Source organism: Cricetulus griseus, chromosome 2, assembly GCF_003668045.3.
Source record: "Cricetulus griseus strain 17A/GY chromosome 2, alternate assembly CriGri-PICRH-1.0, whole genome shotgun sequence".
Classification (NCBI taxonomy): domain Eukaryota; kingdom Metazoa; phylum Chordata; class Mammalia; order Rodentia; family Cricetidae; genus Cricetulus; species Cricetulus griseus.
In genome coordinates, this window is record NC_048595.1 from 444,725,666 (window position 1) to 444,750,952 (window position 25,287).

The 25,287-nt window shown below is 51.4% G+C and overlaps 1 protein-coding gene across 1 annotated transcript in view; it reads left to right on the forward strand.

Annotated features, from left to right (window-relative positions):
* Sned1 (sushi, nidogen and EGF like domains 1) overlaps window positions 1–25,287 on the forward strand; it is a 53,567-nt gene that overhangs the window by 17,891 nt on the left and 10,389 nt on the right. The window contains 24 exon segments of the mRNA XM_027397656.2: window positions 2,129–2,269; window positions 2,805–2,967; window positions 4,936–5,061; window positions 5,398–5,511; window positions 8,739–8,852; window positions 8,981–9,094; window positions 10,216–10,341; window positions 10,628–10,732; window positions 10,867–10,980; window positions 11,478–11,594; window positions 12,803–12,919; window positions 13,122–13,238; window positions 13,413–13,526; window positions 14,110–14,283; window positions 18,633–18,746; window positions 19,378–19,491; window positions 19,794–19,907; window positions 20,504–20,617; window positions 20,922–21,218; window positions 21,424–21,607; window positions 22,171–22,283; window positions 22,887–23,168; window positions 24,332–24,476; window positions 24,548–24,630. Of these exon segments, the coding sequence (XP_027253457.1) occupies window positions 2,129–2,269; window positions 2,805–2,967; window positions 4,936–5,061; window positions 5,398–5,511; window positions 8,739–8,852; window positions 8,981–9,094; window positions 10,216–10,341; window positions 10,628–10,732; window positions 10,867–10,980; window positions 11,478–11,594; window positions 12,803–12,919; window positions 13,122–13,238; window positions 13,413–13,526; window positions 14,110–14,283; window positions 18,633–18,746; window positions 19,378–19,491; window positions 19,794–19,907; window positions 20,504–20,617; window positions 20,922–21,218; window positions 21,424–21,607; window positions 22,171–22,283; window positions 22,887–23,168; window positions 24,332–24,476; window positions 24,548–24,630 (3,316 nt within the window).

The following is a 25,287-nucleotide window of genomic DNA, read 5'->3' on the forward strand; positions in this document are numbered from 1 at the left end:
TGGTTCTCTAACAGTTCCAGGGTGGGGCAAAGTCTGGGAGGGTCTTCTCTAGCTGGGATATTTTTTGTTTGTTTGGTTCTTGTAGGTTTGTTTTGAGAGAGAGAGAGAGAGAGAGAGAGAGAGAGAGAGAGAGAGAGAGAGAGAGGTGTATTCACACATATATCTTCAAGTGTGCATGCCTATGTACATGCCAGAGGAAGACACTGGATGTCCTATTCTGTGTCACTTTCTTCCTTATACCATATAAACAGGGGCCAGCAGTAAACTTTGAGTTAGGCTAGCAGCCAACAAAACTCAAGCAATCCTCCCGTCTCCACCACCCCAGCACGGGAGTTACAGGCTTATTTGCAGCCATGTCCCAGTTTGTACTAGTGCTGGATATTCATCTCAGCACTATCGTAGCAAGGGCTTGTGCTGTTGAACCACCAGAACAACACTGGGTGGTGTTTTTTGGAGTAGGGTATCATGTAACTCAGGTTGGCTTCAAACTCCCTATGTAGCTGTGGGTGGCCTTCAATTCCTGATCCTCTCGCCTCAGCCTCCAGAGTGCTGGGTCTAGAGGTGTGTGCCACCATACCTGACTGATAGTGGCAATCAATTAGATGGAATGGCAGAGCCTGTTGTGTCTTTGGTGAGTGTGGTTGGCTGAGGGACCCACCCAGACAGGTGCTTTCCAACACTTATTGTACATAGGCATATTCTGGATACTAAGCCACTAAGGCACCTTCTGGGTGGCAGGCAGTGTCCCAAGTACTGACTGGCAACCCTGGAGAGAACCCACCAAACAAGTCCACACTGTGGGGCTTATGCAGGTCCCTCACAGAGACAGCAGGCATTGGGATATACTCACAAGTGCAGCCTCTCCAGGCAGCACGTGTTGGGAAGGTTCATCAACACCATGAGCATGGGAATGCCCTGTACATCTCATGGCTCCACCGCTGGCCTTTGTGACTGGCAACCTTCCCGCCACCCACACAAAGCATTAGCATTTGTCTGTTTACTGTTTCTCCTGCCGAATCTTATATAAGATTGATTCCCATTCAGCTTTTCATTGTTTCCAATGACTGAAACGAGCTTGGACTGTGAGAGGGGTTGTGTGTTAACAGTGCCTGATGTATGGCCATTTGAGAAGCTACTGTGACACCCCCCCAGAACAGTCTGCTGCCCTCTCAGAGTATCCCACACGTGTCCATCTGGAGGTGCCAGTTCCCTGCACCCCAGATAAGTGCTCTGTCCACTTCCTTAAAACACTGCAAGCAAAACAAGGAATGTTTTTTTTTTTTTAAACTTAGCTATCTTTGGCTTCTGCAGATGGTGGATTTTTTTTCTAGTATCATTCCTATGGTATTAAGTGCTAATGTACTTGTTCGTACCTTCTGCCAGCTTTTCTTAATACTTTTGGCCCTTTTTTATTGTTCTAAATTCTTCTGGATATGGAGGTTATCAGCAGTCCTATTTGCCATATGTTATGGATACAGTTTTTGTTACTGTCTGCCATTCATTTGGATATCACAGAACTTTCTCACTCAGAGGCTTTTGTCGGTAAATGTATCGGTCACTCTTTTGCTATTAATAAACAGCACAGAAGTCCTTCTCTGCGATGCAACGTGTATTGCCCAATATTTTCTTCTAGGACTTTCGTGATGTTTGTTTTAAAAACCAAACTTGATCTGGGATTTATTTTCATGCCTGTTGTGAATCGGGGCAGTGGATTGGGGAAGAATGCTAGCTAGCTTTGCCCTTTTTCAGTTTCCCATGTGTCCCAAGATCTTTGCTTTCTTGGGGTACACTGCTCAGTAATGTTCGTGGAATGAAAGTCTATGAAAACCACAAAGCCTAATATTAGAAGCTGCTTTTCCTCTTTGTTTTTGTTCTTAGCACACAGACTTTGTGGGTTTGGCTGAGGGGGTATACCCCAGCCTCTGCAGGAGCCTGAACCTCTTGAGGCTAGGGACAGTGTCTGCTCCAGGTGTTCTTTCTGGCCCTGTCCCTTAACAATGGGGTAGGCTATAGAGACAGACAGAACCACCAGGGTCCTACCTTGCTTGGCTGTCAAATTGGAGGAGAAAGGGCCTTTGATTTGGGGCAGGGAGTGCAGCCAGTCACAGCGAGTCCTCTCTCACGGCAGGTCAACACATTCCAAATAGTGCTCATCACTGACGGCCGGTTCTCTTTCACCATCTTCAACTATGAGTCCATCTTGTGGACCACAGGCACACATGCCAGCAGCGGGGGTGATGCTGACGGCTTGGGAGGAATTGCAGCCCAGGTAGGCCAGGATAGAACTGGTGCCCAGTGTTCAGGGGCCCCTGCTCCTCCTGCCAAGGTGCAAATGAGCACGAGGGGTAGGCAGACCTTCACTGTAGCAGATACCTGCTCCCTTCCAGGCCTATGCAGAGGTCAGTCTGTGACAGACACAGTGACTGTGTCCCTCAGGCTTCTCAGTGCTCAGAACCACAAAATAGCCTCTGGTACCTTTGCACCTTACTTCCTGATAAGGGTCTCTGTCCCATATGTGTCAGGAAGGCTGTGTCCTTCCATCACCTCTGGACCCCAACTTCCTCCTGGGGTGGCACTTCTCTTGGGCCCTAGGTGAGGCCTAGATGCTGACTGTGTGAGTGCTGGAAGCTAGAGAGGAAGTCCAGCACCACGCTTGACTGGAGGGACTGCTGAAGTCAACAGACCCCAACATCTACCGTGTCCTCGGATTACAAGGCCATCTCTCCATCATCCCCTTGACCGGCTGATGAGAGAGGGCTCAGTGACCGTAAGAAGACCTGCCTCCCTCTCTGCCCCTCTCCCAGGCAGGTTTCAACGCAGGTGATGGGCACCGTTACTTCAACATCCCTGGGTCACGCACAGCAGACATGGCTGAGGTGGAGACCACCACCAACGTGGGCGTGCCCGGGCGCTGGGCGTTTAGAATCGATGATGCCCAGGTGCGCGTGGGGGGCTGCGGCCATACAAGTAAGAGGCTCAGGGAGGGGAGGGTTGAGGAACCCTGTGGCAGTAGGGGCGGGGCTCAGGGGCTAGAACCTATCCCCCACCTCCCTAATCCCCACCTACCCTCCTTGCCCACAGCCCATCCTGTCCCATGCCTCAGGTGACCTGGGTCTTCTGGGGAGAGGATCAGAGCAGGGTTGCCCCTGCCCACATCTCACCCCTGCCTCCACCCCAGGGATGAGGGTGGGGGAACAGGGACCTCCATAGGCCTGATGGTAGTGACATGCCAGAGAACTGTATGGTTCTTCTGATCTAGTAGCGCAACCAACCAGATGGCCCTGGTAGCACAGACTGACTGTGCACACACTCAGGAATCCCAGCTCTACCACCATGTGGCCTCTAGAAGGTGGCACCCAGAAACACCCTGCCCACCATGCAGAGGTGTCAAAGCTGGCTGACCTGCCGATCAGGAGGTCCCTTCATCACAAACCCTCCTAAACCTGAGCTGAAGACATGCCCCTGCTGGGACCCACCCCACAGAACAGGGTGCTGCTTCCCAACACTGAGTCCCCTGAAAACAACTCAGCTGGGAGACCACACAAAGCAGCTGCAGGTCAGGGGAACCACCTGGTGAAGGCAAGAGAAGAATGAGTGTACTCAGGACATGCAAGGCTGGAGAGGGAGACGCTGGTACACACTTAATGTGCTGGGTACATATCAGGCCAGCCTGGGAAGCCAAAGCTGAACTCCATGCCATGTCAGCCCCAGAGCAGCAAGTGGAGCACTCAAGAGGGCAGAACACCCCCCCCCAGGCAGCCCCAGCCCTGCTCATGGCAAGCAGTCAGCTCTGACACTAGGACTCTGGCCAATGGCATCTCAAGTGGTCCTGTGGATGCTGTTTGCAGTGGGGGCTGGGAAGTCAGGTCCCTTGCCAAAGGCTAGAGTGTTAGGTTCTGGTTCAGGAACAAGGGGCATGTATGGGCAAAGCATGATTTTCAAGCTACTACAGCTCAGCGGGAGGGGGACTCTGCGAAGAGTATCCAGCCAGTCCCTTTCAGGCGCCCTCCCCATGGCAGAGTACCACCCCAGGTCTATGTGATCAGAAGGTACAAGAAATGGCTGCAGAGATACCGTGGTGCCTCTAGGAGTCAGGGATACAGCTATTCTGCAAGCCCAGGGTCAGCTGTGGCTTGTTCGGAAGGGAGGGCGGATGGTGCCTGAGAGGCGGTACCTTGTGTTTGGAAGTCTCGCTCCTAAGCAAGCCCAGCTCCTCTTGCGGCCATGGCTGCAAAGAGCAGCCATATTTCAAGTAGACCATGTGAGCACAGTGCTGTTAATGATCCCAGTTGACAAAAAGGTAAACTCCTTGGTCAGAATACACCCACAATCTGAAGAACGTGGTGGATCTCTGGTCCTCCCTGGAGTCCTCCTCCTAGTAACAAGCGATTGGAGTCCTTGAGACTTTCTGATCACCTGAAGTGTGCGATTAACCTCTTATTTCAGGAGCCCAGACTGACCTCATAGAGCAGGGTTTGGGGGTTGCTGAGGTCCCAGGGAAACCCCGGGAGCCTTCCTAAGAGGCCATGCCGTAATAAACACAGGCTGTGACTACTAAGTGCTAGCTTCTTGTTTGACATGTGAGGAAATCTGAGGGTAGCTGAGCACCCTAGAAGTGTCTGTGGTGGGGGTGGAAAGGACAAAGAGCTAAGAGAAGGAGCTATGGGTGTAGGTGATTCTGGGGATGCGCCTCTCCACAGGAAGCCAGCGTCAGAGCCTAGGGCACTAATGATCCCGGGCAAGAGTACCTGCCAGACAAACTGGGCTCCAACTCCAAGACCCAGAAACTGAACGCAAAGATGCACTGTCACCGATGTCATGGTCACTAAGCTGACCCTTTGGTGGAGGGAAGGAGACATAGCCATTGCAGATGGCTCTCCTGCCCACATTCTAGATGCAGTGGCATGAGGCTTGGGCTCCTTCCTGTGTCCACAGCCTCCGTGTGCCTGGTCCTGCGTCCATGCCTCAATGGTGGCAAGTGCATTGATGACTGCGTCACAGGCAACCCCTCCTACACCTGCTCCTGCCTCGCTGGCTTCACAGGGCGGAGATGCCACCTGGGTGAGTCACTGGCACCCAGGTTGGGGCAAGGAGCCCACTGACTTCCCTGCACCACGTCACTCCCCCACCCACTGCTCACATACCAGGCTCAGGGGAAATGCTGACAGTGGCTTGGAGGTCCAAGGTCTCTGTCCTCTTGCTGTAGAAACACTGTGGAGGTCAAAGGCTATGGTTACATGGTAGCAAGTGCTGCTGCTGCTGCTGCTGCTGCTGCTGCTGCTGCTGCTCCTGGCCTGTCTGGGTTAGGGGTTTAGTCTTTCCTCCACTCCTACCCAAAGCCCTGGCAATTCCTTCACAGTTTCCTCTACTGAGGCCCCAGCCTGCCCCATGTTTCAGATGTGAACGAGTGTGCTTCCCACCCATGTCAAAACGGTGGGACCTGCACCCACGGTGTCAACAGCTTCAGCTGCCAGTGCCCAGCCGGCTTCAAGGGACTCACCTGTGAATCAGGTAAGAACTCACCAACCCTACTTGGCACAAGACACACAGCTAGGTAAGAGTGAGTCTGAGGACTGCAGCAGGACTCGGCACCATTGTGGACAGCCTGGAGAGTTCTGTCATGAGGGCATGCAGGAGCCCGAAGTCACAGGGAAGGCCTGTCTTACTTACAGTGTGGGCAGGAGTGTAGCAGACACAGACTTCCCGGCCCTGGCCCTAGGTCAGGGAGGAAGTTTTGGAATAGATGAGAGCCCAGGTCCTGCACTGGGCCAGGCTCAGAGTCAGGAGCCTTGTGGGAGTGAGAAGGTGGAGGATTTCCGGGGTAAGATGGGAGCTTGGAGATGCAGAGGAGCGGGGCACATGCTCACAGCGCACCGCTTTCTCCCACCTGACCCACTGACCCTGAGCCAATCTCCAAGGCTCTCACAACTCGGAAAGGTTTAGAATGGAGTCCTGCTGCTTCTCCATGCTGCTTCCAGACCATTGGAGCCCTTTGTCGTCACAGTCTAGCTCATCTGAAGCTCTCCCCAATAGATTCAGCCTCTGTTTTTCTACCATCCCACTGGTACCACCTCAGGCCATCCTCCTTGCCCTGCACTGCCCCTGAAAGTAGACCCTTCCATTCTAGCCTCTGGCCTCACCATGTGGTCTACTCCAAAGGCTAGTCCAAGGCAGTCCTTGAATGTCAAACACTGTGACCACCACACCTGACCCAGCCCAGCCAAACAAGCACCCCCATAGTGCCATAGTCTAGCCATCGTTATAAAACACTACTAGAGAGTTGCAATGAGGGTTCTTAAATTCTTTCTACTGTGACTCCTTTTTGCTAAAAAATTTTATGCAGTCCCAGGTATCTAGGTACATAAAATCACTATATAAATCAAACATTTACTGATGATAAATCATAATGAAATTTATCTTAAAACTATCTGATTTACATATAATTTTACCACTTATTAAAGATGAAAGCAGCCAGAAGTGGTGGTGAATGCCTTTAAACCAAGCAATTAGGAGGCAGAGGCAGGTAGATCTTTATAAGTTTGAGGTTAGCCTGGTCTACATAGTGAGTTCCAGGCCACAAGCTGAAAGCATTTCTCAAAAAAAAAAAAAAAAAAAAAAGAGAGAAGGAAAAAAGTGAAAGCAAGTTTGCTTACTAACAAGGTATATGTGCTTGTTTATTTTTACATAAAGAATTAAATTGTGGTTAAGCATTTGACACTGTAGGACCCAGGGCATCTTCAACACTTCAGAGCTGATGAACATTTTGATCTTATAATCGTCAATGATACTAATTCACACAAATGCATAGTGCAAAAAGGCAGAATTATGTTTAGGTTCATCAGAAATTGCCGAAAACAGTCCTGATCCCAAACCAAAATTCATCGAGTTTAGGAGATGGCTCAGCAAAGCGCTTGCCACTCAAAACATAGAAACCTGAAACTGATTCCTGGAACCCATCTACAAAAGCCAGGTATGGTAGTGGGTACGTGTAATCATCCAAGGACAAATAAGAAGCTCGCTAGGGCTCACTGACCAGTCATCCTACCCTAAGTTGGCAACTTCCAGACTTGTCTCAAAAAACAAGATAAACAGGACCTGAAGAATGGCACCAGAGATTAGCCTCTGACCACCACTCACATGCAAGTGCACACACTCAGGCCAGGCATGGTGGCACACACCTTTAATCCCAGCACTTGGAAGCCGAGGCAGGCGAATCTTTGTAAGTTCAAGGCTAGCATGCTCTACATAGTGAGTTGCAGTTCACCCAGGGCTCCATAGACAGACCCTGACTCAAAAAAAAAAAAAAAAAAAAAACCCACAAAGTCAAGTTCTCTCTAAGACCATACAATTCAAGATAATATTAATTTCATACGTCCACGCTGAAAAGGATAGTAGGAAAGCAGAAAACCTTTGTTTCCATAAGACAGACATTATGTTTATATTAGGAAAACATCGTATGTGTGATAAGCAAACTGTGACTGACGAGGTGTTTGGGGCAGTGTTCACTGGTGCCATGTACAGAGCAAAGTGTGCAATGCTGTGTTCAGAGCCAAGGCAGCCGTGGACCTGAGAGTCAACATGAGGCACACGGCCAAAACCACCTCAGATTCGTTGTGCGTTTCACTCTGAATTTTCAGTTATGTGTTCACAAGTATTTTACTGTTGCAAATTTTTCACAATATCCGATTTCAGTTATGCAGCCACATATGGGATTTGCAATTCACCGTTTAAGAAGCTAGGATTTAGATGCAGTGTGTTCAAATAGTTTCCATCTCAATACCTCAGTCTAGAAAAACAATCCTATCAAGATTTGTGGTCATAAGAAGCTAAGTGTTTAATTTCAGTGTACATACACACGTTTTCACTTGAGAAAACTGTAGTTGAATGACAGTTAAGAGGATTGTACACACACAAGAAGGAACACATTTGTGAAAGAAATGAAAAGAAACTGTAGAACAGGCTGGCCTCAAACTCACAGAGATCCCCCTACCTCTGCCTCCTGAGTGCTGGACTAAAGGCGTCCGGCACCACCACCGCCACCGCCACCGCCACCCAGCTGCAAATGTGATTTTAAGTACATACAAAGATGGGATTTCTATTTGGTAAGAGGGTCTTTCAGTGAACCTTCAGCTGTCCAGTGTGGACAAGACCACATTGTTCCAGCCCAAACCAGAGCCTGGATGGTTGGAACACATTCCGGGCTAAAGAGCTTTTCCTCAAGCAGAGGTTGGGCCCCTCCTTGCCCTCCCTGCACCAGCAGAGCTAGGTGTGGGAGCTAGTGTGGATACTCAGAGGACCTGCTGCTCTGTCTACCTGCCAAAGCCCAGGGAGACCCTAAGGGTTGCTACCATGCTGTCCAGGGAGGACTCAGCCTCTGAGGTCCGAGAGTGGCTCCTTAGCCGCTAAGACAGACTGGAAGCCCCACGTTCCAGAAGCCCTCTTTGGACATATGGCAGCAGCTGGTTCTTCTCTTCCTGACATCCTATCCAGCACACATGCTCTTCCTCCTCTCTAGGTTTGTGGAACTAGAACCAATTCATACAGAGCTCTGGGTACCCTTGGGACTGCCCTAGCCAGGCCTCCTCCCAGCTTGTCACCCTCCAGAGACAACCAGGATCCCCTCTCATTGAGCCTAGATCCCTCAAGGATGAGGCTCGGTTCCTGTCCTTGGGGACTTCTGCCCATCAGCCCACTGCAGCCAGGACTCAATTACCCTGTCTACTCCTCCTTACTTGTAGCCCAGTCTCCATGTGACAACAAAGTGTGTCAAAATGGCGGCCAGTGCCAGGCAGAGAGCAACTCCGCAGCTTGTGTGTGCCAGGCTGGGTACACTGGGGCCACATGTGAGACAGGTGAGTGACCTAAACACAGGATGGGGGTGTCATGGGTGACAGGGAGTGCTTGGGAGGGCTCCCCTCTGGCTAGGTTCAGGATGGTCATAGTCGGGCTTAAGCTAACCCCCCATCTTCGCTGTCCCCAGATGTGGATGAATGCAGCCCTGACCCATGCCTGAATGGAGGATCCTGTATTGACCTGGTTGGAAACTACAGCTGTATTTGTGTGGAGCCCTTCGAGGGACCTCGATGTGAGACAGGTAGCTGCCACATAGTCCTCTACAATGACTGTAACTTGTGCAGTCGCTATCACTTTAGGCACTCCTCTTTCTTGCCCTACAGGCAGATGAAAGAATTACCAGATACAGATAATCAACTAATAAGAGTAGGCTGCGTATTCTCAAGACTGTTAAGGGTTGGAAAACATAACAAGAAGAGGAAGATTCTTTTCATTTTTTTATTTCATTTTACATCCCAACCACAGTTCTCCCTCCCACCCCTCCTCTCATCCCCCTCACCTCCTCCCAATTCCCCTCACCTCCTCACTAGCCCACCCCCAGTCCACTCTTCCTCACAGGTAAGGGCTCCCATGAGGAGTCAACATAGTCTAGTACCATAGGTTGGGGCAGGGCCAAGCCCCTCTCCCATGCATTAAGACTGAGCATGGCATCCCACCCTAGGGAATGGGCTCCAACAAGCTAGCTCATGGACCAGGTTTGTATCGTGGTCCTACTGCCAGGGGCCCCCTCAGATAGTCCAAGCTTCACAACTGTCTTCCACATATGGAGAGCCTAATTCAGTCCCCTAGAGTCTCCACAGCTGTCAATCCAGAGTTCATGAGTTCCCATGAGCTTGGTTCAGCTGTTTTCGTAGATTTATCCATCATGATCTTGACCTCCTTTGCTCGTATATTCCCTCCTCCCTCTCTTTGACTGGATTCCCGGAGCTCAGCCTGGTTCTTGGTCATGGACTTGAGTTTTGCAGAGCACGTATTTTTTTTCCCGAGTACTCATGAAGTGTCGTTTTGTGGGCCATAAAATAAGACCCAGTGAGTTAAAACCACGACAGTTAAACTAATAATCACCAGAAAGTCTTACCCATTTACCAACAGGAACATCTGATCAATGATGTGTGGAACCTCTGGGTGGTCTTTCAGTGAGGAATCTGGGTCAGGCTGACTCCCAGAAGATAAGCGACTGACATGAATCCCCCTTGGCACTGAGAACAGCTGTGGGAACTCGCGAGGAGGCCAGCTTCTCCTCCATAGCCAGCTTCTCCTCCATAGCCAGCTTCTCCTCCACAGTCAGCAGCCATGCCTAATCTTGCCCCAGCATCCTCATCTCTTTCAAGGGGCTGCGACTAACCACTGTCTTTCTTGCAGAAAGCTACCCAGTGCCTTCCCCCTGCCTCTCCAGCCCCTGCCAGAACGGGGGCACCTGTGTAGATGCGGATCAGGGATACGTGTGTGAATGCCCTGAAGGCTTCATGGGCTTGGACTGCAGAGAGAGTATGTGGGGGCTGCCAGGGCTGTGTCCCAGGGGTAGGGCAGAAGGATGTGGGCTGTCCATGGCAGCAGAGTTGGGGAGGGTTCTCCCCTGGATTGTACATGCAGGAAACTCCACGAGAAAAAATGAAGTGTGTGTGTGTGTGTGCGTGCGTGCGTGCGTGCGTGCGTGCGTGCGTGCGTGCGCTCGCACGCTCGCACGCTCAGTAATTTTGTGGGAGGGTGGCCAGGATTTGCCAGGGTTGAGAGAAACTTCCACCCATGGAAGCTTCTCCGGTATCCCACACAGGAATCCCTAATGACTGTGAGTGCCGGAATGGAGGCAGATGCCTGGGGACCAACACCACCCTCTGCCAGTGTCCTCCAGGCTTCTTTGGGCTTCTATGTGAATTTGGTAGGTTTCCTGCCTGGTCCCTGGTTGTCATTAGCAGGGTCCCTGGGTCTTTCGAGGTGGGGGTGGGGGGACACCTTTGTCAAGAAGGTCCCGGGCAAGATGAGTGGACACTAAAGGAGCTTCTTTCTTCACAGAAGTCACAGCCACGCCCTGCAACATGAACACACAGTGTCCGGATGGAGGCTACTGCATGGAGTATGGTGGGAGCTACCTGTGCGTCTGCCACACAGACCACAACATCAGCCACTGTGAGTGGCTAGGGACAGGCCGCCTGCTCTAGCAGGAAAAGGTGCAGGTGATGCCGCAGAGCCAGGGTTAACGGAAGAGCCTGCAGGTGCGGGCTCTTGGGGAGGCTCGGACAGCAGCTTCGCTTGCAGTATTCGCTCGGGTCTCGGGTCGCCCTCACTCCCAGAGGGAAAGCATTTTGACAGAGATACAGTATACCACAAGCTATCTTCCCTCAGGCCATAAAGCATGCACAATTTCGTGTGATTGGTGCATTTACTACCTTTAGTGTAAACGCACTGATCAGTTAAGTGGCGTGTAATTTGACCATGCCACAGGTCAAAGTTACCTTGTTAGAGAGAAAGCATGAAAGTTGCTAAAATCAAAGCGTAGGAGAAACTTTGGGGGGGTGCAGTGAGCCAAGGTGAGCAACCCAGATGCCTCGGTTTCAGCCAGAAAGGATGTCAAGGTGACCCTCGTAGGCACGTGCTCCAAGCCAGCATCTTCCCTCTTTCCCCAGCTCTGCCATCACCCTGCGACTCCGACCCTTGCTTTAATGGAGGCTCCTGTGATGCCCACGACGACTCCTACACGTGCGAGTGCCCACGTGGATTCCACGGCAAGCACTGCGAGAAAGGTGATGCTGGACGGGGAGGGAAATGGGGCGAGAGATGGGACGGGGTGTGCTCTGGAGCGCAGCTGGGGGCGGGGCGGCGTGGGGAGGGGGCGGGGCGTGCGCCTTCCCAGTCTCCGCCGTCAGCACCACGGAGAGCTCCCAGCTCACAGCGGTTTGCGCCTTCTCTCTTTGATCAGAAACTCGGTCTCTCTGGAGCTTCCCTTAGGCTCTGTGCTCCACACCTCCTGGGCAGCTTGTGCCTCGCTGTTTTTGAGCACTTTGTCACTGGTCTGCATACCTCAAGAGGCTTCATTTTTTCCCCCTCAGTATTTGTCCAAATAGATTTTTGAATGATTGTATTGAACTTAAATTTTTTTCATTCCGATTTTGTTGTTTACTTTAACACAGAGAGTGCGGATATTTTACAATATTTAGCTACTTAGAACTTATGTATTCTTCCATAATGCATTGCAAGTGTTGCCATCTTGACCAGTGCCGCCCAGGCTTATCCCTTTCATGCAGTAACACACAGTGATACACACTCACAAACCAAGCATCTCAGGCATCCCCTTGACTAAAGGCCTTTGTAACTTGACTCAGGGCTCTGGCGTCCCACAGCCTGGCTGTTTAGGAGAGCCAAGAGCTCAGTGGATTTATGAGGAGCTTCCCCATATTGCCTGCTGTGTGCCACATACCCTAGAGCAGGCTTCTGACAGAGGTGTGGGAGACCCTCACAGCTTCCTCTGTCCCTGAAGCATCACAGAGGGCTGCTAAAGTGAAGCCCCATACAGAGCCCTTCCAGAATCTGCTTGAGGGAGACCTGTGCATGTAAATGATGAGACAGGGACCCTGGGCCCTGTAAGCCTGGCCTGGAGAGGATGTGGTCTTTGGGAAGGATGTCCTGTAGAGCTGTGAATTCTGTGGCTGGGAGGTCTAGATTCTGGAAGGGCGCTGTATGTGTCTGCTGTGACTCGGGGTTCAATTCTCCAGCAAGGAGAGAACTGGCAGGTTCAGGGCCTATAGCCTGTGAGCCCCGTTCACCTTTTGTTTAGGCCTGGCTAATTTAGCTCCTGATACACTGGGCCTTGGGACACAGCTGAGAAGCAGTTCTGACTTTACACTTGTCCAGTACCTACCAAAGGACTGAAAAGGCAGCGCATGGCAGCAAGGATTCTCCACAACTGGGAGAGCGGCCCCTCTTCACCGTCTCTCTCTGCCTCTGCACACAGCCCGGCCACACCTCTGCAGCTCAGGGCCCTGCCGGAATGGGGGCACATGCAAAGAGACAGGCGACGAGTACCACTGCACCTGCCCTTATCGCTTCACCGGGAGACACTGTGAGATTGGTGCGGCCCCAGGGCAGGGGTGGGTGGTGATGGGTATGCTCTGAGCTAGGGCTGAGCCAGCAGAATCCAGCTGGCCAGGCCCTGACCACCTGGTACTTGCTTCTCAGGAACATGATCACGAGGCCTTGTTTCTGGGAGGGTAGGGACATGGAGAGGTTGACATCCATGATACTTGACTCTGATGGGTACCTTCTGCTTCCAGGAAAGCCAGACTCCTGTGCCTCTGGCCCCTGTCACAATGGTGGCACTTGCTTTCACTACATTGGCAAATACAAGTGTGACTGCCCTCCAGGCTTCTCTGGGCGGCACTGTGAGATAGGTAAGGTGGGGGCAGCCAGGGATACTCCCCTGAGCACATGTGAAAACTGGATCAGGGGCAGAGCTGGGCTGGGAGGGGTGGGAGGTGGGCTGAGTACAGGAAGCAGGGTGCCTCCACACAATGCAGAGGACCTCAAGAGAAACATGGTGAGAGGGGTCTTCTGTGTCCTTGCAGCCCCCTCCCCCTGCTTCCGGAGTCCATGTATGAATGGGGGTACCTGTGAGGATAGAGGAACGGACTTCTTCTGCCACTGCCAGCCAGGGTTTATAGGACACCGGTGTCAAGCAGGTGAGAGCCAGGTGGGTGGGCTGGGAGCATGGCATCTTTTCCGGATCCCCTAAGAGCTGGGCAGGGTCAGGAAGGTGTCCTACTTTTCTGCTGCTGTGATAAAGCACCACCATGACAGGGGCAACTTATAGAAGAGTTTATTGGGTGCTTACAGTTCAGAGGGTGAGTCCATGACCATCATGGGAGGGGGAGTGGCAGCAGGCAGACATGGTACCAGAGTGGTAGCTGAGAGCTTACATCCCGATATGCAAGCTTGAGTCAGAAAGAGAAAGCTAACTGGGAATGGCATTGGCTTTTGAAACCTCAAAGCCTGCCTCCAGTGATACAAACTCTATCAAAGCCACACCTTCTAATCCTTCTCAAAAGTTCCACCAACTGGAGACCAAGTATTGAAATATATGAGCCTATGGGGGCCATTCTCATTCAAACCACTGTGCAAAAGGGAAAATCAGTTTCTGAGGTGCCAAACCCTGGCACCTTGAGCAGGTGGTGTAGAAGCCAGGCCTCCATGGTGACATAGGAGAATAGAGATTGGACTGAGTGAGCGAGCTGACGCTCACTGGATGCTGATGTTCTCTTGCAGAGGTGGACTGTGGTCGCCCCGAGGAGGTGAAGCATGCTACCATGCGCTTTAATGGAACTCACGTGGGCTCAGTGGCCCTGTACGCCTGTGAGCGTGGCTTCAGCCTGAGTCCCCTCAGCCGTATGCGCATCTGCCAACCACAAGGTGTCTGGAGCCAGCCTCCCCAGTGCATTGGTGATTCTGTGGGCCCTCAGGGATGGGTGGGCAGGGCCAGCATCTCTCTCTCACGGCCATATGAAGTTGCCCAGAGCCTGCACACAAGCCCCTCCCCTCTCTCCTCTCTGTGAACGAAGGCTGTGCACCCTGTGGTCCTGTGGTGACGGGGGGGGGGGGGCGGTGATTGCTATCAGCTTTGTTCTGGGCTATTCCTATTTAGGGCTTCCTTGTCCTCAGAGCAACCAAAAGCAGATCAGACAGCTGCAGACCCACACTGCAGATAAAGCAGCTGAGGCCAAGACTTAATCCAAGGGCTGGGGACTAAGGAAGCAGACAGATTTCAGTTCAGGACCCTACCCAGACCTGTGGAATCAAGCTGCATTTAAACAAAATCCCAGCCCCCACATGTGCACTGGAGGAATGCTGTCCCAGACAGCATCATCTCCAGGGTCCTGGCCATGGCTCTGTCCTGGAGACAGGGTCATTCTGACTGAAACCCTAGAGCCATAAAGTTTTTACCATGGCTGCAAGTGCATAGCATCAAGCCTGAGTATGCAGCTCAGCCATCAGGAACTGTGTGATCATAACACAGTTCTCATGAAACATACACAGGGATAGCACCTATGACAATTACCATTTCCCAAATGTCTGGAGAAGCCCATCCACAGTGTGGCCCCACCCAAGACAAAGAGTTCTGAAGAGGACAACCTGGCCTTGGGTATCCGTCATCTCCTCCTGTCCAAGCCCCATGGTGCTCAGGAGAGTACTGTTCCAATTCTCAACATGTTGCCAGGCATGGTGCCCTGAAGAGGAGATCCTGAGACACACAGCCTCCAAAAGCAATGATGGGTGTCCATATAGCAGCTACCATGGGGCAGAAATATAGAAGATGACCAAATAGCACAAAAGGATGTTCGTCTATATTGCACCGTGTGTAGTGACAGTGTGCAAAGTTCATATGGCACTGGCCATGTACAAACGGATTGGTAAACAATGCTGCAAAAGCAAGCAGAAAGATGAGACTTTAAACCTCCACAGTTGAAATAACCGGCATAATTTAGAAGTCAGTGAGTTGAATGACAGTTGGGAGAGCTTCTCCAGAAAGAGGAGGAACAGGTTGTGTAGGGCCTGACCCAGTAACATCAGAGTCAGGCAGCTCAGCCAGGCTGCAGGGCAAAGAACAGACAACAGGGAAGAAATGCCCCACCTTGCTCTGTACTGTGTTTGTTTACGCTCTGCCTGAGGAACCAGAGATTACAACAGATAATCTAGAAAAGAAATTATTGAAACAGTCTATAGATATTTCAGATATTGGAATTCACATGCAAGGATTATAAAACGCACTACAAAAAAAATCAAAGAAAACCCAAATGAATGAGATAATAAAGAAATTTAAATGGCAAAATAGAGAATCGAGGCTGAAAAATGCAACATTTAGATAATTACTGGGATGGACTGGATTAAACCAGATTTCCAACAGGCTGGATACAATAGGGGAAATCACTGTGTAACAAAATTACATAAACTGCAAATCGGGAAGAAAATAATTTTAAGTGAACTAAATATTGTGAAAAATTAATTTTTAAATGACAGAGACCAATTGTTGAGAATAGTATTCCTTAATTCCAAACTAGACAGACATTATAAAATTTGAGACTATAAGTTAATATTCCTGAGGACACAGACAAAAAAACTTCAATGAGATATTACTAAATCAAACCTAGTATCACATAAAAGAATACTGTTGTCACCACAAATGGGATTTATCTCAGGAGCACAGGCTGGCACAACATCTGAAAGCTAATCCATTTCCACACTATTAGGAAACGTGTGAAACCATGTGATTCCCATTTGCTACCAAAAAAAAAATCACTTAGCAAAACCTAACTCTTATAAACTAACTCCTCATCAACTAAGAACAGAAGGCATTGTTCCTCAGTCAGATGAAGGGTATCCATGAAAACTCTACAGCTAACAAAGATTAAAGATGAAAGACTGCCCAGTGCTGGGAAAAGTCACTACATCACTGCTTTCCCGCATTGCTCAGGGGGTCCTGGACACCACTGACATGAGATGCTGCCATCAGAAAGGGAGGGAGGAGTGAAGATGTCAGCTGTGCGCACAGAAAAACCCTAAGCAGATTCTACAAAAGAAGCTGCTATCATAGCCCATGGGTGGATGAGATGACAGGAAATGAGGTAAACTGTAGAACAACTCAGGTCCTACAGTCTCCCCGGGAGCATTTGGAAAATGCAGTAGAATGGTACTGAGCACAACAGCATCAGAACCATAAGTTCTGTGTGTATAAGAATTGTGTGAAAGCTAAAATGAAAAACTGCAAAGAAAGCCTATGGGAAAATATTCCTGACAGCTAGAATAACATGGATATGAATTTGAGAATATGACATTTGTTTCTAGTCACCACTAACAATGATTGACTCCAGGGTGGACCAGAGACTTAAATGTTATTTTTGTGGGGGAAATATAAGTACACATCTTTTTTACTTGATGCAGAAAGAGTCCTTAGTCCACAAAAAGTACTGTGAAAGAAATAAATGGATAGATTGGGCTATCTAAAAATTAGGAACTTAAAACTTTGAAGAAGAAAGTGGTATAAAAGCTAGAAAATGAGAGGGTGTGTACGTGTGATTATAGATAGATCAGTTAAGTGGAGACACACACACACACACAGAGAGAGAGAGAGAGAGAGAGAGAGAGAGAGAGAGAGAGAGAGAGAGAGAGAACTAACTTCAAGACTACTGGGAGAACACCAATGAATCAATTTGAAAAAAAGTAAGCCCAATAGTGAAATAGGCAAAATACACTTCTTGGAAGAAGAGCTATATGAGGCCAACAAACATGAAAATGAGCATTTTACTGCACAGTAATCAGAGAAATGCAGATATGCAAATCAAACAGCTAGATGCATTTAGCAGGCCACATTTCCGAAGTCTCAAAGCCTGCTGGTGAGAACATGGACAACAAACTCTTATCAGTTGCTAACCAAAAGGCTGAGAAGTGATTGCTAGAGGGACTATAAATTGCCAGAAGTGCTTGGAAATAGTTTGGCAATTTACTTGTTGACTCCCAATACAGCCTATGTCTCAACAGTCCCATTTCCCGGGAAACCTAAGAAACCCACCTGTCTACACCAGGATGTCTGAAGAACCTCCACAGCAGCAGCTTTTGTAGTTACCAGAAAAGGCGGGGGGGGGGGGGGTGTTGCACCAAACAAGAGAGGATGAAATATGCTATGAGCAGCTATGGAGCATGAAACAGCAGGGAAAGTGGTGAATGAACCACAGGGACCCACGACAACATGGAGGTCTCCTGCTAATGAGATGTTAAATGAGAAAGAGCACCTATCGTGGCACTCTGTCAATAAAGCTCAGAAGCCACAAAAACAGAGCCATGTCTTGTTTAGGCAATTCAAAAGATTTTAAGAACTGATTTTAGGGCCGGGAATGGTGGTGCGTACCTCAATACCCCACAGACAAAGGCAGGAGGATCTCTACGAATTCAAGGCCAACCTAGGTTACAAAAAGAGTTATGGGCTAGCCATGCCTACATAGTGAAACCCTGTCTCCAAAAATAAACTTAAAAAAAAAAAAGAATGTTTAAAGAGACAAAGAAATGACAGATACAGGTGTCAGGTGATGTGCAGAGGGGAGGGGCCTGTAAGCCAATGGGTAAACATCACTCTGGCTTCCGGTCCCAGCACTGCCAGTCATTAAAGTCACCTTTCATTCTTTTTTAAAATAACTTTTAGATTGTGTGTGCATTGTATGTTTTATGTGTATGAGTGTTTTGCCTGCATTTATGTATGCACCTGAGGAGGCAAAAAGAGGACACTGGATCCTCTGGAACTGGAGTTACAGAGCCACCGTGTGGGTGCTGGGAATCAAACCTGAATCCTCCATGAGAGCAGTGAACGCCGTAAGCACTGAGGAGCCCTCCAGCCCTCACCATTTATTTACTTCTTAAGTGTGAAATTAGACTTTTCTCAAATTGAATATTCACATTCAGGAGCACAACTTCCGGTATAAAAGCAGCATGTGGTGGTGAATCTTGCAGAGCTACAGATTGCCCCCCCCAAAAAAAAACATGCTAATTTCACAAGTGTGCTATATACGGACATTTCCCACCAAACCTTGGAGGCTCTGGGTCTTCTGAGAGACTCTTGAGAAGCAACTGCAGTCATTTTGTAGATATGAGCCAGGCATGAGACCTCCATGGATAACCCTGATTTGGCCTCTGAGTATCAAGGAGTATTATAAACTTGTCCAGAGGCCTCAGCGCTACTTCATATCTGTTTGCATCTAGATTGATAATGGCCACCTTGCTTTGTTCTTGGGATCTCTCCTTAGAAGTAGATGAGTGCCAGTCTCAGCCATGCCTGCATGGAGGCTCCTGCCAGGACCTCACTGCTGGTTACCAGTGCCTCTGCAGCCCAGGATACGAAGGAGTCCACTGTGAGCTGGGTGAGAGGTCTGCTCAGGGAACTGGGGTCCCCAGCATGGCTACCTTGTTCCGCCATTCCTTTCCTTGGACAGAGCTCTATCTAAATCACCATCCTATTCACTGCTTGCTCTCTTAGGGCCATTCTGATGGCCAGGGTAGATTTTAAAAGTTCCCTGTCCCCTCCTGACCTGGGGACATTTGAAAATTACCGGCCTTGCAATCAAACTCAGGCCTGGGGGTAGGCAGAGAAGATGAGCAGGTCGCAGCTGTTGACACCTGGAGAGAGCAGAGGCCTGACCATATATGACAGGGTGAGCTCTGGATCCCTCATACCTGCTAAGCCCTGAAACAGAGACTCTGGCTGCTGCAAGGGCAAAGTCCAGGAGCTCTTTCCAGTTGTGATGCTGGAAACATTTAAGCATGGAGTACGGAAGCAGTGGCAAAGATGTCTGGGTGCTTTGTTGGAAATGGGCTGCATACAAACCAAGGAGGAACAAGTGTAGGTGACAGAAGAAAGGCTGCGGTCCAAGGTTGAGACCCCAGGGGTTGGGTGAGGCCTCGGGGCCTTGATGATCATCAGGGAGCAGTCAGAATCCTGGGGGGCATGCCGGGAGCTCCAGCATGAGCCAGGACCGCCCCCTCTCTATGCAGAGACAGACGAGTGCCAAGCACAGCCCTGCAGGAATGGAGGCTCCTGCCTGGACCTCCCCAGGGCTTTCATCTGCCAGTGTCCTGAAGGTTTCACTGGAGTCCACTGTGAAACAGGTAGGGTTCTTTCAGGTGGGTCCCACAGAACCAGGGCTGCTGGGAGATCTTAGGGAAGCCAGGAGCCATCCTCTTGCTGGACAAGCCACCCTGGGAAAGAAAACCCCAAGGCTGTGGTGACCTGGAGGGAGGAAGGAAACTGGGTGGGGGGTCCCTGAGAGCCCCTCCTGCCCACAGGTGCGCCACACCCCTCTCCTGGCCACTGCTCCTTGCCTCCCCCTATCCCTTCTTCCCGCTGTCCTCTCCTCCCTCCCCCAGAGTCCCTCCCTGCAGCTCGGGCCAACCCTTTGGGTGTTCTCCAGAGGTGGACGCCTGTGCCTCCAGCCCCTGCCTGCACGGAGGCCGGTGTGAGGACGGTGGTGGGGCCTACCTGTGCGTGTGTCCAGAGGGCTTCTTTGGCTACCACTGCGAGACAGGTAGGATCTCAGGCCTACCTGCTCACCGAGGGCCCTGCCCTGGCCTTCTGGTCTCCTTGGTAGCCCTATGTGCCGCCTTCGCCTTCCTCTGCTTCCACTTCCAGGAGCACATGCTCAGTCCACAGCTCTGTGTCTACCTTAACTGGCTCTGCTGTCCCTGGACGCGCCGAGCTTGCAGCCCCAGAGCCCTGCACTCACTGTCCTTTCTGTGTAGAACCCTTTCCCCTGTTAGCACATGGTCTGTCCATCCCTCAACCAGGCCTTCCCAGGCACTGGCACTGGCACTGACAGCAGTTTATTCCTGCTCATTGATCCCAAGCACCAGAGTACTTCTGGACAGCATTCTAGTCACTGTCTAGAATGGTCTCTGTCTGAGCCTGAGACCGAGCCTCCCACCAACCTAGAGCCAAGCTTTTTATGGCCATGCAGTGCGTGGCAGGAAGCACTTAGCTATGCAAGGCACAGAGAGTCATCAGATGCCATGGCACCCCCCCCTCTCCTCCCTGACCCAATGCCACCCATGCAACAAGAGGCCTAGGTACAAAAAATAAAAATAAAAAACAGTTCCCCTACTCACTGCTATTTCCCCTCCTCAGTGAGTGACCCCTGCTTCTCTAGCCCCTGTGGGGGCCGCGGCTACTGCTTGGCCAGCAACGGGTCCCACAGCTGTACCTGCAAAGTGGGCTACACAGGCAAGGACTGCACCAAAGGTGAGGGCCAGGAGCTCCGGGAAGGCGGATGGAGGGACAAGGGGGCCAGAAGGTAGGCCAGGGGCCAAGCGGGAAAGATGGGCAGACAGTTGCTGACCCCTTCTTGAGAGCAGGGAGGAGGTACCAACAGCCACACACGTGGAAATACAAACCTCCAAGGGAGCCCAAATGAGAAGGCTCCCTGCCAGCAATGGCCTGGGTGGCCAGGCCCCAGAACCAACCTAGGTGACTTGACTGGGAGCTACTCTTTCATGTTTAAAGTCTAACCCCTGCACCTACTTTATGTTTGCTGACAACCCTGAAGAGCTCCTCCCGCCAACAGCTCTCAGGGTAGAGAGGGTGGAGGAGAGTGGGGTCTCCATCTCCTGGAGCCCACCTGAGGGCACCGTGGCCAGACAGGTGCTAGACGGCTATGCAGTCACCTACGCCTCCTCGGACGGATCCTCCCGGCGCACGGATTTCGTGGACCGGAGCCGCTCCTCTCACCAGCTGCGGGCCCTGGCAGCCGGCCGTGCCTACAACATCTCAGTTTTCTCAGTCAAGCGGAACACCAACAACAAAAACGACATCAGCAGGCCTGCAGCCCTGCTCACCCGCACCCGTGAGTTCCTGAAGGTGGCCCGGCCACCGCGACCCAGGGAAGGAGCCTGTCCCTACCCATTGCTGTGTGGGGGCTGACCATCCTCTAGGGAAGGACACAGTAACCAGAAGGGTAGATCAGGGAAGGGCCTGGGTAAAAAGGAGCAGGCACTGGACTCTGAGGAGCCGGAGGTGTGGCATCGACTGAGCATCCTGTTGCCCTGCAGGACCCCGTCCTATTGAAGACTTCGATGTCACCAACGTTTCCGCCAATGCCATCTCAGTGCAGTGGGCCCTTCACAGGGTCCAGCATGCTACTGTCAGCAGGGTTCGAGTGTCCATCCTCCACCCCGAGGCCTCTGTGGCCCAGTCCACTGAGGTGGACAGAAGTGTGGACAGACTCACATTTGGGTAAGAGGAGATGCCCTGGGATCACAGGGCCCTGGAGTGTTCTTTGTGTATCAGCACACTGGCCATCTTTCACCTGCGTGGGGGCTGGGGCGGAGTGAGCCAGCCTCACTGGGGACATGTGCGCTAGCAACAGTGGAGGGGGGAGCAACGCTGTGGCCTCCATGTCCTCTGTGGTCAGAAACAGCAAGTGGGGACCCCTAACACTTAAAGTGAGGTTTCTTTCTGTCCTTCCAGCCTCCTGGAAGGTTGCTCTAAAATCCAGACTATGGCAAGGACATTACATGGGTCTACACACAGACTTTCTCAACTTGTCCCATTTCTGGTCTCCCATCTGAACGTCTGTCCTCTGAGCACAGGGAGGCTGTGTCCAGACTCTTGTCTCTTCTCACTAGATAGTGGAGAAAGTTCCCAATCCTGGAGCACTGCATTCCAAGGACTGACCACTGATCTGCCCCTCATGGAGGTGGCCTGAACCACTAGCAGCAAAGTCCCCCTAGTCCTGGTCATACAGAGCTAGCCACAGATCCCTAGATGTCCCTCTCTTCCTTGCCCCCTTCTGGCAGGGACCTGCTACCAGGAAGAAGATACATTGTGCGGCTAACCACCCTCAGTGGGCCTGGAGGAACTGAATATCCTACTGAGAGCCTGGCCTCGTCACCACTGAACGTGTGGACCCGTAAGTAGATAGGCAGTTTCTTCCTGCAGTCCTCTTTCACAGGTGGCACCCTCTCCTTTCCAAATGGCCTTATGCTATAAACCCAGCCCTGAGATCTCTTCACTGAGGGAGAAGCCCTCTGCCAGAGACACTGTCCAAGATGGCCTCCAGCAGCTTACACCAAGACATCCTCAGTATATCCTCTCTGGAACACATCAGAGTCTGTGGAGCAAGCTGGGATGAGGGCACCCAGGGCTTTGGGGGCCATGTGATCAGCCCACTCTAGCTACACTTCTTGGCATTACTCATGTTCTTTCCATGCTATGGATTGTGAGAAGGGAGTCCGTTAGCAGTGGAAGTTTGTGAAGCAAAGGTGACTAGTGGGGGCAACTCTAGGCCTCTCACACACAGGACTGCCCATCTGTGGCCCTCAGACGCTTGAGGGGACATGCTGGAGGTGTGACCTAAGCTCTGTATACATGTTCTCCACGCTGTGACAATGTCAACAGTAGCCAAGGCTGGTTTCAGACGCAGCCCCTGATCCCTCTCAGATCTTAGGTGATGTCTCACCAGATGCCCTTTGACCTGACTTTCACTTCCTCTTTCTGTCCTTTCCTCATTCAGGGCCTTCGCCTCCAGCAAACCTGACAGCCTCTCGAGTGACAGCCACCTCTGCCCACGTAGTCTGGGACACCCCTGCTCCAGGTATCTCCCTGGAGGCTTACGTCATCAATGTGACCACCAGCCAGAGCACCAAGAGCCGTTACGTCCCCAATGGGAAGCTGGTGTCCTACACAGTGCGTGACCTGCTGCCCGGTCGGCGGTACCAGCTCTCGGTTACAGCTGTGCAGAGCACAGAGCAGGGCCAGCTGCACAGTGAGCCTGCCCACATACACATCATCACCTGTGAGTTCCATGACAGGAGGGGGCCGGTAGTTATTCAAATCCCCAGCTGCTGCTTGCTCTTCTTGCCCAGAAGAGGTAGCACAGACAACTGGCGTGGGCCATTCCTGGGAACAGAGTCACGGGCTAAGAATGGGGGCTTTTTACTCATGGGTAAGGAAGGACAATTGACAGCACTAGCAATCTGGAAATGTCTATTTGCCAAGCCTCATCTTACGCTGCTTCACCAGTCTAACCCCAGGCAGGCTTAGCAGCAAATGCAGGACCTAGTCCTGAAAGAGCTACCAAGCAGGCAGCAAGGAAGAAGCCCAGGCCTGACCCAAAAGGAGCCACTGAAGATGAGCACAGGAGAGAGGGGCCAGGGACTACTAGTGGCTCAGGAGGACAGGAAGGAAGCAAAAAGCTGGGGTGTGGAAGTTCAGGTAGCCATACTAAGGACCTTAGTCTGTTCCCAAGGGTGACAGGGCACCCTGCTGGGACCCACGGGCATCTCTCGTGCCCTTTATTATATTCTCAAACCTTTCACGAGGTGTGTGGAAAGTTTGAGCAGTGCTGAACACAGTGAGAAGACATCAGAGGTACACGGGGAAGACAGCAGGTTCTAAAGCAGGGCCAGTGGCTCTCCAAGAGAGGGGGGTTCCAATGCAGCCTTCCTCTTCCCAGCCATGAGGCTGCTTTGTGAACACAGCCATGAATACAATGCTTGTATGCTATGCTAATTCTCAGTTCCAACCCTGCCATTTTACCAGCTGGGCTCCAGGCATACCTGCCAGGTAGAAAGACCCTGTGAGCCTATTACAACCAAACCAGAGTTAGGATGGGGCCAATAAAGAAGGAAGGAAGTCACCTAGCTTGAGAGACTGAAGGACACTGTAGGAAAACTGCTGACACACAAGACTGTGATCCACAGCCTGGCATCTGCTTAGCAGACAAGGGAGTGTCGAGGAGCTGGCCTTCCAGGCCAGTGTATCTGTTGCAGCACAAATGTGTGGCCTCTGCTTTAAAAGGATATATAGCAGGTGACACAGGCTTCTTGGGCAACGTGTACCCCTCTCTGCTCTTGCCTAAGCAGGGCTGGGTGTGATCTGCCACTTTCCTGCAGTAGAGGCAGAGACAGGAACACCAGGTAACCTAGTTGGTGGCTACTTCTCCCTCCTTTTTTGCAGCCTCCAGGGATGGCACTGACAGACGTTGGCACCAGGGAGGACACCACCTCCGGATGCTCAGAAATAGACCAGCCCCAGTCCGCCTGCCAGAGCTGCGCCTGCTCAATGACCACAGTGCCCCTGAAACACCAACTCAGCCACCCAGGTACACACACTAGCCCCAGCCCTGGGTTCCCAGGCTGGGCTCAACCCATGACCTTCCTACCCTGTCTACAGGTTCTCAGAGCTTGTAGATGGAAGAGGAAGAGTGAGTGCCAGGTTTGGCGGTTTGCCCAGCAAATCAGTCACCGTGAGATCACGTGAGTATTGCAAACTTCCTGGCACCAACTTGGAAGTCAATCCTAGCAGCTTCACTGCCCTTGCCCCGGCATAAAAAATGCTGAGGCCCTTAAAGGCTGTGTTTAAAGACTGCACTAACCAGTCAGTCATGGCTTCTCCAACAACATCAATCCTAACCGTGTATGAGGTTTTAGACTTCCAGGGTAGCGGGAAAGGTGCGTGCCATCCACAATGGATGTGTGTGTGGGGGGGGGGGGTAACCAGGTAACGGGCACTCCAGGAGTCTGCCTGTGAGAGGCCAGGCACCTAACCTCATGAGATTCCTCAGCTCTGTGGAGACTGAAAATGTTCAAGGGTGGAGAGCAGAGGGCATGAATAAGGATTGGAGGGTCAGTGGAAAGCAGAGGGACAGAGATGGAAGGGCAACACCAAGCCTAGTTTGTGAGAGAGCGGTGCCCGCTGTGGCGGGCTGAGCTGTGGAGTACCAAGGCAGGGGACATCAGACTTGCAGACATGGGACCAGCAGCAAATGCCTGTGGGCAGACTAAGTTCTGTAGAGATGACTTGCAGCTGGGGCTAAGAGCCCTGACTGCTGAAAATGCTGAAAAGGAAGAAAAGGCACACACTCCCAGAGAGCAGGGTCTAGGGAGCAGAAAGGAGAACCTAACCCTCTTAAT